The sequence below is a fragment of the Triticum urartu genome, chromosome 2A (assembly GCF_056163025.1).
Source record: "Triticum urartu cultivar PI428250 chromosome 2A, HENAU_Tu73, whole genome shotgun sequence".
Taxonomy (NCBI): Eukaryota; Viridiplantae; Streptophyta; class Magnoliopsida; order Poales; family Poaceae; genus Triticum; species Triticum urartu.
The window spans coordinates 542,410,045-542,423,464 of NC_141874.1; the positions used below are offsets into that span (position 1 = coordinate 542,410,045).

Below are 13,420 nucleotides of genomic sequence, written 5' to 3' on the forward strand. Positions count from 1 at the left end.
GAGAGAAATTAACTACTCCCTCCGTTCCCAAATACTTGTCTTTCTAGGCATTTTAAATGGACACAACATACGGATGCATGTAGACATATTTTAGACTATAGATTCACTCATTTTGCTCCGTATGTAATCATTTGTTGAAATCTTTAGAAAAACAAATATTTGGGAACGGAGGGAGTAGCACATTGCATGCAGCGACCTAAACAGACGCATGCGCTTCTCCTAGTCTTCAGATTGGCCATGCTAGCGACCATGAATCAGCATGCGCGTGAACTCTGGGCTGCTGGCTGGATTACTTAGAGTGTGCATTAAATTACATGGCTATCGAAACGTACGTCACAATTAAACACTGGGAATTTTCACCTTAATCAAGGCCAGTTACTAGGTTTCCTGGTCCTGTCGATCTTGTCTTCGGGCCTAATAAACCCGGACGGAGGGAGTAAGTGTCAAAATCACACGGTGAGACTTGAATCCAAGGCGGTGCCGCTGCAAATCCACTTCCTCAACTATATTTTGTTTTCTTGTTATGGTTCAAAGGCTTTTAAGTTTATTCTTAAAAATTATGGTGTGTGTGTGTGTTATTATTGTATACTTTTTTTGTACAATTTCTTTTGACAATTTTATCAGGCCATAGTTGGGGGGATATGTTTAACGATTCACTTAAAGAACACAATGTGAGTAAAAAAAGAATCTTGGATCATGACAAGCAGAGTGAAATTTCCTCACAAACACCGTTACAAGTAATCTAGTGATGTATGAAATGAATTTAAGAGTTCATTTCAGCATGAACCATGTACCTATGACACGGTGACACTTAAATCATATTTAGCTTCTGTAAAACTTTGAACCACATTATAGACCATCAATTTCACTTTGAATCATGTTTTCAGTAGATTGACATGGTCCTGCTATATTGGTTCCACTTGTTTGTCAAAATGGCATGAAGCTCACACTTATATATAATTGCTCGCCACATCATGTCTTTCTCTGGCGCATATTCAATGTAATGTAGGTCTAGCCTGACCACACTATGTTTGTCTTTTTATGGCAATAATGAACATGGGGTGATGTACGCACGAAGAATTTAGAGGGATACACACGAGATGAAGATATGCCTAGGCCCATGCCCTCTGAGGGAGGTAATACTCTACTTACCTTTGTGACTTGCATTGATGGTTGCCTCGTATAAAGTTAGGGTTTTGTGCAAGCATGTTTGGTTTTACAATGATATTGGACCTAAGCTGGCTATGAAAATATAACGATCATATGTCATAGCCCGTATTATATAGGTGGACAAGGCTAGGGTTACAAGGAATCCGAGTCGGTATAGACTACCTGGTGCTCCTCAAATGCGACTGAACCTAACACATATGGTGACATACTTGTCTTGTATTCGTTGATGATGTGTATCCGCGTAGTGGACGGATTCGAGTCATCGGTTAATGTTCGCAAACCCTGGCCCTTCTAGTCAGGGCACGTGGAAGTAAGAAGCAAGGGTGGTATGAGGTGAGATATGATGCTGTTATGCTGGATTAAGAAACATCAATCATTCCATTGTTAGAGACATATAAGTAAATACATGCCCTATATGGTCAAACATGAGTGAGTGAGAATCAAGGCATGATAGAACAAAGCGAAGGGCGGCAGCGGCGAGAGCGCCAAAACAAATGACAAAAAGAAAAAAAAAGAATGTGCTTCAAATTGTAACCTTATTTCGGGGGAATCCAAAGTGTAACTATCTCGCAAGTATAAATATGGAAGTATGGAACCGAGAAAAATTTAGAATTCCCGTTGTCATTGACAAGGTCAAGCCGACTCTGGTAGGAAAGTGACGACATCGGCGCGTCAGGGGCTTGTTCTGACGACAATAGTGGTCGCTTGGTGATCTCGAAATCTTGATGTAATTTTTATTATGTTTAAGATGCTTTGTGCTTCCGGTGAAGTTTATAACAGATTTGATCCTTTTCGTAAGAAATAAAGAGAGATAAACTTAGAATTTAGCTGACCTTGTGTGATGCCTCCAGATATGCAATAACAACATACGCCGTGGACTTGAATGTGAAACGTCGTCCTTTCTCCAACCGCAAATTCCCCACATATCACCATGGTCTGAACTCTACCACGCCACACGCTTGGCCCGGACTACAGACTCCCCCCATTTATCGGATGCACTGCCTCGCCTGCGCCGCGCCCGCTGCAGCGGCCGCAGCTCGTGCTCCTGGAAGGCGCTTCGGCCGCCGGAGAGTGGTTGTCGACTGCATCGCCTCCGCAGACCGCAACGTGGAAGGAACGCCTCCGAGGTGAGCGCACCTCTCGCTGCATTTCTGCAAATTTTCGGACTACGCTGTTGTCAAGAGCACAATCATGCAGTCAGATTAGATAATTCCATCCATATTCCGTATCATAACTCAGAGTTTTTTTCCCGGAAAATTATCACTGTCTGTAGCTTCTAACAAACAGTATACTTGAGCTGAACTTCTAATAAACAACGCAACTGCTAATATGTGTGTGAATTTTCGTCCAGGTTAAGGGAAACATGTGAACTTTCTGAAATCTCAAGCAAAACACTGCTGTTTGCGTCAAAGAGGAAGATTCTTGCATTTTCGGCCTTTTGCCTTTGCTTACATTCTTCAAGGTACTTATCAGGTTCGGACTAGGTGACATGGTAATTAGGTGTTAATAGAAATTAATCCCATGTCTTTTCATGTACCGGATTATTTTACTCCTGTAACAGTGTCGGTTTATTGTGTCTGTGAACTTTCTATAACTTGGTATGTTCTTATTATTATCACAGCACTTGCTTTGGGCGATCCAACCGTCAAAATTGAGGATGTTACTCCAAAGATATTTCCATCTGGTCCATTGTTTCCAACCGAGGTCGCTACTCAGTACTCTGTTGAATCAACCTTACCCTATTTACTTGTTCTCACAACATATTTACATTTCTTTGAATTTTGCTGCCTGTGCAACAGAAACGGATCGCAGAGCTTTTTGAAACAAATACTTACTCAGTGGTCAACATTTTTGATGCGACACTGCGCCCCCAGCTCAATGTAACAGGGGTTGTTGAGGTAAACTGCACGCATGCTTGAATATTGTAAGTTTAGACCAAGGGTGTCTGGGTATGCTCCTAGAAACACTAGAAGGCTAATAATTGCTGATTTATTCTTGGATATCTTTTGCTTATGTACTTTCTAGATGACACAAAATTTCAAAAGATGTGAGAAGCTCTTGTTTGAAAGAAAGTTTTTAACATTCATTGTAGATCCCAGAAGGAAATGGTTCTGGAGTTGTTTGGGATGAGTCTGGTCATATTGTTACAAATTATCATGGTATGTCAATCACATGGTTATATATGTCTACCATATATGAACAACACAACCTACTCCTCTCATGCCTACTTTACAGTGCAACTCTTTTCCCTTGTACACAGTACACTGAATTTACTTTTGATATATGCATGTGTTCACGATGTTGGTATGATTATAGTGGTTGGCAATGCTCTTTCGAAAAATCCAAAGCTTGGTGAAGTTGTCGCACGTGTCAACATTCTTGCTGCCGAAGGGTAAGTTCTTATATAACTGCACTTGGTAGTATAATTTTCCATGAAATTTGTTGGGGCATTACTATTCCTTGTATATGCGTGCCAATTAACAGTAAATACTCTCCTATATCTGCTTGAAAGGATACAGAAAAATTTCGAAGGAATATTGATTGGTGCAGACCGCGCTAAAGATCTTGCTGTCCTTAAGGTAAAAGTTTCTTCTGACTAACTGTTCTGAACAAGGGTATGGTTTAACTAAAAATGCTGATGCTCTTATATAGAGAACTACTCCCTCCGTATTCTGAAATTAACTATTTAATGAAATTTATTTATACTCATGCCACATAAAGCTAAAAAAGAGAGCGAACAAACTTCAAAATGGGAGTGACTGGGGTTGGTCAGTAGAGACTTAAATCACTTAATGATTTATACTTTCACCATGACTCCTTGTCAATTAGTTTTGTTTTCTGTTCCTCGATTTCCTGTTGCCCGTTGGATGCTAAATAGATAGCATGCAACTAGTTTATCTTGTTTCTTTAGTTATGAGTGACATGACGTGATTCCAGTGAAATGGATATAAAAATGAGAGTTGACTTATGAGACCAAAGGATTGCGGAGTCATATTGGAGATTGAGATTACACGCCGTTCTGTATGTCTTGTCGTTTCATCTATATTGGGAATGTCACCATGGTATTTTAGAGCGCCAAGATGATTATGTTAACCTGCTAACATTGTGCTCACCCTATCCCCATCTGGTTCATGGACATGCATTGCAAGGGCTAGAATGTTTAATCTTGTTAGTACAAAAGAAGGCAGTCACAAACCAGTTCTGGAGCATGTCCAGTGCCAGTTTATTGATACGAGTTCATCTTTAGTTAATCATAGTTATGTATGTTGCTTAAATTGTTTCTATAGTTCGCTTCATAAAACATCCCACTGAGCATTTTCTCTTTGTGAATCTCATATATTGGCATGTACATATGTGATAGGTGGACGCCCCTTCAGATATCTTGAAGCCAATTATTGTGGGGCAGTCCTCAGCTCTAAAAGTTGGTCAGCAATGCTTAGCAATTGGAAATCCTTTTGGTTTTGACCATACTCTGACTGTTGGTGTTATCAGTGGTTTAAATCGAGATATATTTAGTCAAGCTGGAGTGACAATTGGAGGTGGGATTCAAACAGATGCAGCTATTAACCCTGGGAACAGGTCTGTGGAGATGGTATAATCACCAAATTTCGTATAATCAGGAGCAATTCATAGCAAATTTTGCATTTCAAATTCCAGAACTTTTTTGAACTGAAAATTTCAGGGGAGGCCTGGACATTTCTGATTTCAGAACTTGTGTAGAAAGTAGAAACTACTGCTAGTGATACTGCTTTGAGGATTGGCAAATCTTTATATTTCATCATCTGTCACTTACAGTTAGACATTCCTAGGCATACGTGTTACTGGTTTCACCTAACTTGACAATTATGGTGTTTATATTCTTATTCAATACCACATTACTAAACAAAAAATTGCAAAACATGAAAGGTCTATATTGGTACACAGACAAAACTAGTATTAAATGTTGTTCTTTTGTAAGTGATCAGTATCAGAGTTCATAAGACGGGACACATAAACTTGGAGTTAAATTCCTGCTATGGTAGTTGGCATACTGATCATATAGCATAATAGTCTGGAACTTAGCACATATCATCCAGAATGTTTTACAAAGGATTTTACTAACCATATAGCCTGATGAATCTCGATGCAGTGGTGGTCCTTTGCTAGATTCGAAAGGGCACATGATTGGTATCAACACAGCAATTTTTACACAGACAGGTTAGGTTACTTCCATTTTGATATCTACTATTCAAAAGTGCATTGTGAGATCACGATTGGGTCTATCAATCCATAAACTAGTTGTAATTTGATTTTGTTTGAGACGTTTGCAGATTTTTCTGCTTTCTATAGCTGAGCTATATCTCGGTCACTATGCCTGTTACCATTTAAAAGAGTATATCTAAATCTAAAATTAGTAAAATCACAATCACTGTCAACTATCATGATCTTAAGTTCTTAACTGGTGTTTATCTCACCTACTTGCTGTATTCAGTGTCATTTTATAAGTTACTCTGCTCATTGTACTGACTGTTACCGGTGATGGCATGTTTTGGATGACTTTTGTTTGTGATGAGGTGATCAGTGGGCAATATCATGACTAGAATTCATTTTTATTTTGTTTTCACATAGCATTCTGTTAGGAGCTAGGGTTCGGGCTCCTCTAGGTCGTAGGTGGTAGGGAAAGGAGGGAGCGGGGCGTGGGCTAGAACGCGGCGGCCGGCGGCGAGGCGCCGTCCTTGCGGCTGGGTGGCGGCGGCGCAGGAGAGGGAGAGGCTAGGGTTTAGGGTTCCGGCTCCTCTGGGAGCCGGGCAATAGAATAGTCTTATTGCTTAATCCTCAAAATAGTCTTACAACTTGTATATATAATCATAATCTGAAAATAAACTAAGATAACTTGGGCCTTAAGCCTGCCCGGTGGGGCCCCCGCGGCCATAGACCTGGCCGGTCATAACATCTCTCCCCGCCTGCGCAAACAGCTCGTCCTCAAGCTGAAAGTCGGGGTAGTGCTGGCGGAACTCCTCGCGTTGCTCCCAAGTAGCGTCCTCCTCTGGTAGTCCAGCCCACCGAATCAACACGTACCAGGAGCCTCGGCGCAGCTGAGCCTTCAGCGCCTTCTCCGGTGCAGGAAGGAGACGCCCGTCCGCGAGCGGCGGAAGCGCCGGTGGTGCCGCGGGTGGATCGCCGCGGAAAGGCTTGAGCAGCCCGACATGGAAGACATCATGGATCCGGGCACCTGCCGGAAGCTGAAGACGGTATGCCACTTTGCCAATGCGTTCCAGGATAGCAAAGGGACCGGCATAGCGAGGACCGAGCTTCTTCCTCGTGCGGGGGTCCAATGACTGCGTAGAGCGATGAAGTAGACGCAACCAGACCCAATCACCCACCGCGAACTCCGCCTCGCGATGGTGGCCATCATAGTATCGTTTGGCCAACTGCTGGGCCTGGAGGAGTCGTTGCTGGACCTCCACGAGCATCTCATCACGGCTCCTCAAAAGAGCCCCGGCTGCCTCGGTCCGCGCCGAGGCTGGATCAACCGGCAGAATCGGCGGGGGCGGCCGGCCATACACCACCTCAAAGGGCGTAGCACGGAGGGCGGAGTGGTAAGAGGTGTTGTAGCAGTACTCCGCCCACGAGAGCCAGTCCACCCATGCGCGAGGGCGATCACCTGTAACACAACGCAAATACATGGCAATCCCCTTGTTAACGATCTCAGACTGGCCGTCTGTCTGAGGGTGGAAGGCGGTACTCAGGCGGAGCTTCACGCCTGCCAGTCGGAAGAGGTCGCGCCATACATGACCCGTGAACACAGGATCTCGATCATTGACGATCGAAGAAGGGAACCCGTGGAGACGGACAATGCCATCGAAGAAGGCCCACGCGACAGATGCCGCTGAATATGGATGGCCAAGGGCGATGAAATGAGCATACTTGGAGAAGCGGTCGACCACCGTGAGAATGGCGGACTTGCCGCCCACCTTGGGAAGGCCCTCGATGAAGTCCATGGAGATGTCCGCCCAAACCTGAGACGGGACCTCCAAGGGCTGAAGCATACCAGCTGGTCGCAGGGTCTCCGTTTTGTTGCCCTGGCACGTCACACAAGACCGTACCCAGTCGCGGACCAGGGCACGATCACTTGGAATGTAGAAGTCGGCGCGGAGGCGATGTAGCGTCTTCTGCACGCCCTCATGGCCCGCCGAGTGGGCGAGACGTAGCACCTGCTGACGAAGAACGTCGTGGTCCGGAACGAAGACGCGGCGCCCGTGGAGAAGCAGGCCGTCGGCTAGACGCCACGGCTCCTCTAGCTCGCCCGCCGCCAGCTGCTGCTGCAGGAGGAGGGCGTCGGCCGCGGCAGCGTTCGCCCGGCGAATGTCGGCGTAGAGGGTGAAAGAGGGCCCGGTGATGATGCAGAAGGCAGCCCCTTCCGCCGCACCATCGTCCACATCGGCGTCACGCCGAGACAGGGCGTCGGCGACGGTGTTGAGGCGACCCGGCCGGTACTCGACGGTAAAATCAAAGCCAAAGAGTTTACTGATCCACTGGTGCTGGGGAACCGTCGAGAGCCTCTGATCCAGCATGAACTTGAGGCTGTAGTGGTCCGTGCGGATCCGGAAGGAACGGCCCCAAAGATAGGGCCGCCAATGGCGTACTGCCTGCACCAACCCAATGAGCTCACGCTCATACGCCGCCAATTTAAGATGGCGGGCAGCAAAGGGGCGGCTGAAGAAGGCGAGGGGTCCATCGCCCTGGTGCAGGACCGCACCAAACCCCGCACCGGAAGCGTCGCAGTCGACGGTGAAGGGAAGGTCGAAGTCCGGCATCTGCAGTACGGGTCCCGTCGTGAGGGCCCCCTTGAGGGCCTCGAACGCTGAAGTGGCCTCCGTATCCCAAGAGAAGGCGTCGCGGCGGAGGAGACGCGTGAGCGGGGCCGCGATAAGGCCAAACTCCCGGATGAACTTCCGGTAGTACCCGGCAAGACCAAGGAAGCCGCGAAGAGCCCGCGGAGACTGCGGAATGGGCCAGGCGGCGACGGCCGCCACCTTGTCGGCGTCCATGGCCACACCCTCGGCCGAGATGACGTGGCCGAGGTAAGCGACCGAAGGTGTCCCGAACGAGCACTTCGAGCGCTTAAGATGAAGATGATGCGCCCGAAGCTCGTTGAAGACGATGGCCACATGCTGGAGGTGCTCTGCCCAAGAGGCGCTGTAGATAAGAATGTCATCAAAGAAAACGAGCACAAACCGACGTAAGTAGGGCCGGAGGACATCGTTCATCAAGGCCTGAAATGTTGCCGGGGCGTTGGCGAGGCCAAAGGGCATCACCAAGAACTCGAAGTGGCCGTGATGGGTCCGGAACGCCGTCTTGGCGATGTCGTCGGGATGCATGCGCACCTGATGATACCCCGACCGGAGGTCCAGTTTGGTGAAGAAGCGCGCACCATGTAGCTCATCCAGGAGTTCATCGACCATCGGAATAGGAAACTTATCCTTAAGTGTGAGAGCATTAAGGGCGCGGTAGTCGATGCAGAAGCGCCAAGTGCCGTCCGACTTACGTACGAGGAGGACCGGCGCCGTAAAGGGTGATGTAGAGATACGGATAATGCCCGCGGCAAGCATGATGGCGCACTGCCGCTCCAACTCATCCTTCTGCAACTGAGGGTACCGGTAGGGCCGTACTGCCACCGGAGCCGAGCCCGACAGGAGATGAATACGGTGGTCGTAGACCCGGGCCGGCGGAAGGCCCTGGGGTTCCGCAAAAAGATCACCGTGCTGCTGCAGGAGGTGATCCAGCAGCGGATGCTCGGCCTCCGTGGTGGCCGCGGCTAGCTGGAGTGGGGGCGACGCCGGGGTGCTGCCAATGCCCTCCCACCGGATGCGGCGGCCGAGGCGCTAGAAAGTCATCGTCAGGACGTCGAAGTCCCAAAGGATGGGACCGAGAGTCCGCAAAAAGTCGACGTCGAGGATGAAGTCGAAGCAGCCCAAGTCGATGCCGGCACATGTGATGGTGAAGTGCTCGTCGCCAATAGTAATGGGAACGTCCCGAGCGAGCCCATGGCATCGGAGGCGGTCGCCATTAGCGACGGTGACCCGCAGCTGCTCCCCCCTCCCCTCCCCGTCGGCTGTAGGGCAAGGCGCCGCATAGTAGCCTCCGGAAGGAAGTTATGTGTAGAGCCCGTGTCTAAGAGAGCCACCAGAGTCTCGCTGTGGATCGTGACCGGAATAAGCATAGTCCGCTCATTGCGGATGCCGGCCAACGCGTGGAGGGAGACGACAAGGGCCGTAGCCGGCGCGGGCGCGGGTGCCTGCGCGACCTCGGCGGCGGCTGGGTCGTCGAGTCCATCGTCGGTGGCAGCGTCCTCGGTCTCGTCGACTGTCTCCAAGTAGAAGAGGCGCGGGCAGACATGGCCCGGGGCATAGGGCGCATCACAGTTAAAGCACAGCCCCAGGCGGCGGCGCTCGAGCTGTTCGGCCTGCGAGAGGCGCCGGAAGGGCCGCGTTGCGGCCGGAGTGGCCGTCGGTGAGGCGGCTGCAGAAGCTGGTGCGGCCGGCGGTGGTCGTGGAGGCACTCGGCTCCCCCGAGGTGGTGCGGGCCATGTTAAGGCCTGGGCGCGCTGCTCGAACGCCCGATCGTAGTACATGGCCGTCTGCAGGTCCCGGGGTCCCTTCATCTCGACGTCCACGCGGATGTGGTCGGGAAGGCCGCCGACGAAGAGCTCAGCCCGCTGTAGTGCTGTCACCCCCGGTGCGTGACACGCCAGAGCCTGGAAGCGGTTGGCGAAATCCTGGACCGTGGAGGTGAAGGGTAGGCGGCCCAGCTCGGACAAGCGGCTGCCGCGCCGTGGTGGACCGAAGCGAAGGAGACACAGCTCGCGGAAACGATCCCAGGGGGGCATGCCGCCCTCGTCCTGCTCGAGGGCGTAGTACCATGTCTGGGCGGCACCCCGGAGGTGGTATGACGCGAGCCAAGTGCGCTCGGACGCGGGTGTGCGCTGCCCCCGGAAGAACTGATCACACTGGTTTAACCAGTTAAGAGGGTCCTCCGAGCCATCATACGTGGCAAAGTCGATCTGGGCAAAGCGAGGTGGTGTCGGGGGCGATGCGCCAGTGCCCACCGGTTCGTCGATGCGAAGGGCCGAGGACGGCGCGCCGAACTGTAGCGTGGGCACCGGCGGTTCGCCGGCCTCCGTGTAGACCGGCGGTGGCGACGTTCCGGTGAGCCAAGCCGGAATCGGAGAGGGCGACGGTGGAAACCGCACCTGCTGGATCGGAAGCCCCCCGGAAGGGCCCTGACTCAGGCTGGCGGTAGGCGGTGGAGACGGCGTGGGGGCCGGCGCAGCCGGCGCGGAGGGGGCCGGGGCAGACCAGACCGGCCACGGGGTTGGGGCTGACGCGGCCGATGCCGCGGGTGCTGGCGCGGGCCAGTGTGGCCAGGCCGGCGCTGGAGCGGCCGGCTGTTGTAGTGCCGGGTAGCCGCCAGCGAGTGCGGCCGGCACCGAGTACCACGGGAGCGTCGGCGGCCCGGAGGGCGCAGGCGGCGGGGGCGGCTGTGGCGGTCCGTATGGGCTGGCCAGGAAGAGCCGGATGCCCTGGACCGCGACGACCAAGTCGTTGAGGACCCCCGCCATGGCCTCCGGGGTGTAGTGGGCCGGTAGAGTTGATGGCGACGGCGGCGTAGTGGTGATGGGAGCCGGCGGCTGGCCGGGTGACGCGCCGGGGATGAGGTCCAGCGACGCGGACGGGAGGACCAGCGATCCCGTGGCGAGGGCCGCTGACGCGGCGGCGGTGGTCACGGGCAGCGACGGCGATGGTGGTGAGGATGACATGGTCAAACCAGAGCTGTCTGATACCAAGGTGTTAGGAGCTAGGGTTCGGGCTCCTCTAGGTCGTAGGTGGTAGGGAAAGGAGGGAGCGGGGCGTGGGCTAGAACGCGGCGGCCGGCGGCGAGGCGCCGTCCTTGCGGCTGGGTGGCGGCGGCGCAGGAGAGGGAGAGGCTAGGGTTTAGGGTTCCGGCTCCTCTGGGAGCCGGACAATAGAATAGTCTTATTGCTTAATCCTCAAAATAGTCTTACAACTTGTATATATAATCATAATCTGAAAATAAACTAAGATAACTTGGGCCTTAAGCCTGCCCAGTGGGCCCCCGGCGGCCATAGACCTGGCCGGTCATAACACATTCATCCAACTTGCTATATGCTGGAGGCTAGGTGTTTTTATTAGTAGCTGTCCTCTCCTTCAGTAGAGGAGGCTATTATTCCCAAAAAGGGCAAATACAACCAATTATTACTAAGGATTTCATCTTTGGACCAGAAGCAAGCAAGAGGTGGAATACCACAAAGAGAAAGTGTACCCCATAAAAAGTTGTTCTTCTAATTGGAATGTATTTTCGCTAGTAATCGACTGATATATCTACTGTTGGTTACATCATCCTAGAGGCCAGGTGTTTTTATTAGCAACTGTTCGAGTAGTAATCAACTGATATATCTACTGTTGGGTACTTATTCTCAAGCCCAATATCCGCCAATGAATTGACTTCATTTTGTTGACTTTGGCAGTGCATATCTCAGATTGAACTACATCCATTTATCCATTTCTACCGGTCTTCTAATTTAGTCTGAGATGCCATTGTTTCTTTAATGTTGCAGGAACGTCCGCCGGTGTTGGTTTTGCTATCCAATCATCAACTATACTCAAAATAGTTCCTCAGTTGATTCAGTCTGGAAAGGTATGCTGCTTTGACATCTTAAAGCCACATCATGAACTTAATATCTTTTCGAAAACCATTCCCTTAGAATCATCCGTCGTCTTATGGTGATGATATGTTTAGAGAAGTATAACATTCATGCAACAAACATCACCCTGAAGTTGAGAGTTATTTATCAGTAATCTTTTCCCTTGTTCCCATGCTCGCCTATACTTGTCTATGTTTCAGTTGTCCAGGCATGATTGTGAATAAATGCATTAAACAATCCCAGATATTTTATACAAAGTTGTTGTACTAGGAGGAAAATGTTTAGCCTTTTTGGTCCTACAAATAGTAGAAAAACATTTTTCAGAGAAATGATTCTCATGCAATGAATTGAAAAAAAAACTTATTTGATCATTTGGTTATTTGTTCGTTGCTGACACTCGTATTTTGTTTCTGTACTTTTTTTAAAGAGTTTCTGTACTTTATCTTGGTCTAAGTTATGCTTACCATTTATTCAAGGTTCGACGTGCTGGGCTGAATGTGGAATTCGCACCAGATCCGATTGCGTATCAGCTTAACGTCCGTGATGGTGCTCTTATACTGAAGGTAAGCCGAACTGTTGCTACCTATCTCTGCTCCGTTGGCCAAACCGAAACAGAAATAACCCCTGACACCATAACTTGTGCTTCACTGCAGGTTCCCCCGGGCAGCGCCGTGGAAAAAGCAGGTCTAGTTCCTACAGGCAGGGGTTTTGCCGGCAATATTATCCTGGGTGACGTCATTGTTGCAGTGGATGGCAAACCGGTGAGTGCTTGCTGATCAAGTTGCATTCATTAGATGTTTAAAGAGTTTATATGATTTAGACAGGCTTATTACCCTTTCGCCCCCTCTCACTCGCATGATCGTTTCTGGAGCAGATTAAGGGCAAATCTGACCTCCTGAGGGTTCTAGACGACTACGGGGTCGGAGACACGGTGACCCTGACGATCAGAAGAGGCACTGAGACAATTCCGATAGCCCTGTCGCTGGAAGACGCAAGCGTTTGATGTACTGTGCCCCTGGAGTTTGTTCCCGTTCCCAGTTGTGCAATGTAACCTGATGGCCTCCTCGTGGATTTTGATCAGTCGGAAGTTTTCCTTGAAACCTTGTGTGTTATTAGTACCAAGATGGTGCCATGTGCTAGTCTGTAACCGAACAAAAACCCACGGAACGGGCAAGCGCATGCGTGGTGGATGAATGAGGAATGTTACCATTTCACACGGAAATGGCGCTCTTTGGGGGCGCGCTTTAAGTTAAACCGGGGGATTTGGGAAAGAGAAAGCGAAAGGGCAATGAAATGTCGCTACCAGCGGCAACAGCGTGACGCTTTGGATCTTTGAACGGGGGCTTTGTGTTTTGGACTGGCCCCACTCAATCCAAGGCGGCAGCAGCGCGGCCAAAGAAGAGTGGAGGGAACATAAAGCGGCGGCCAACGGGAGCTTCGGCTAGCCGCACAGCAAGCCAAAGCAGGGGATGCCTCTCTGGTTTCTGGCACACATGGGGAGCCGTGCTCCTCCTCCTCCTCCTTGCTTCACAGAGAAGCTTCCAA

The 13,420-nt window shown here is 50.2% G+C and overlaps 1 protein-coding gene across 1 annotated transcript; it reads left to right on the forward strand.

The window, feature by feature from the left end:
• Positions 1-2,073: 2,073 nt before the first annotated feature.
• DEG8 (Trypsin family protein with PDZ domain-containing protein) lies at positions 2,074-13,089 on the forward strand. Its single transcript, XM_048701842.2, has 13 exons — positions 2,074-2,297; positions 2,522-2,643; positions 2,792-2,874; positions 2,970-3,068; positions 3,263-3,329; positions 3,487-3,562; positions 3,683-3,749; positions 4,532-4,749; positions 5,300-5,367; positions 11,789-11,868; positions 12,352-12,438; positions 12,529-12,636; positions 12,750-13,089. The coding sequence occupies exons 1-13, from the start codon at positions 2,164-2,166 to the stop codon at positions 12,876-12,878; spliced, it is 1,338 nt and encodes a 445-aa protein (XP_048557799.1). The 5' UTR covers positions 2,074-2,163; the 3' UTR covers positions 12,879-13,089.
• The last annotated feature ends 331 nt before the right edge of the window (positions 13,090-13,420 follow it).

Bases quoted from the DNA above. Each gene is read 5' to 3' on its own strand.
- DEG8 (XM_048701842.2), top strand. From the start codon at position 2,164: ATGCACTGCCTCGCCTGCGCCGCGCCCGCTGCAGCGGCCGCAGCTCGT. The intron at 2,875-2,969 runs GTCGCTACTCAG...CCTGTGCAACAG, and splicing joins GTCCATTGTTTCCAACCGAG to AAACGGATCGCAGAGCTTTT. The intron at 3,069-3,262 runs GTAAACTGCACG...CATTCATTGTAG, and splicing joins ATGTAACAGGGGTTGTTGAG to ATCCCAGAAGGAAATGGTTC.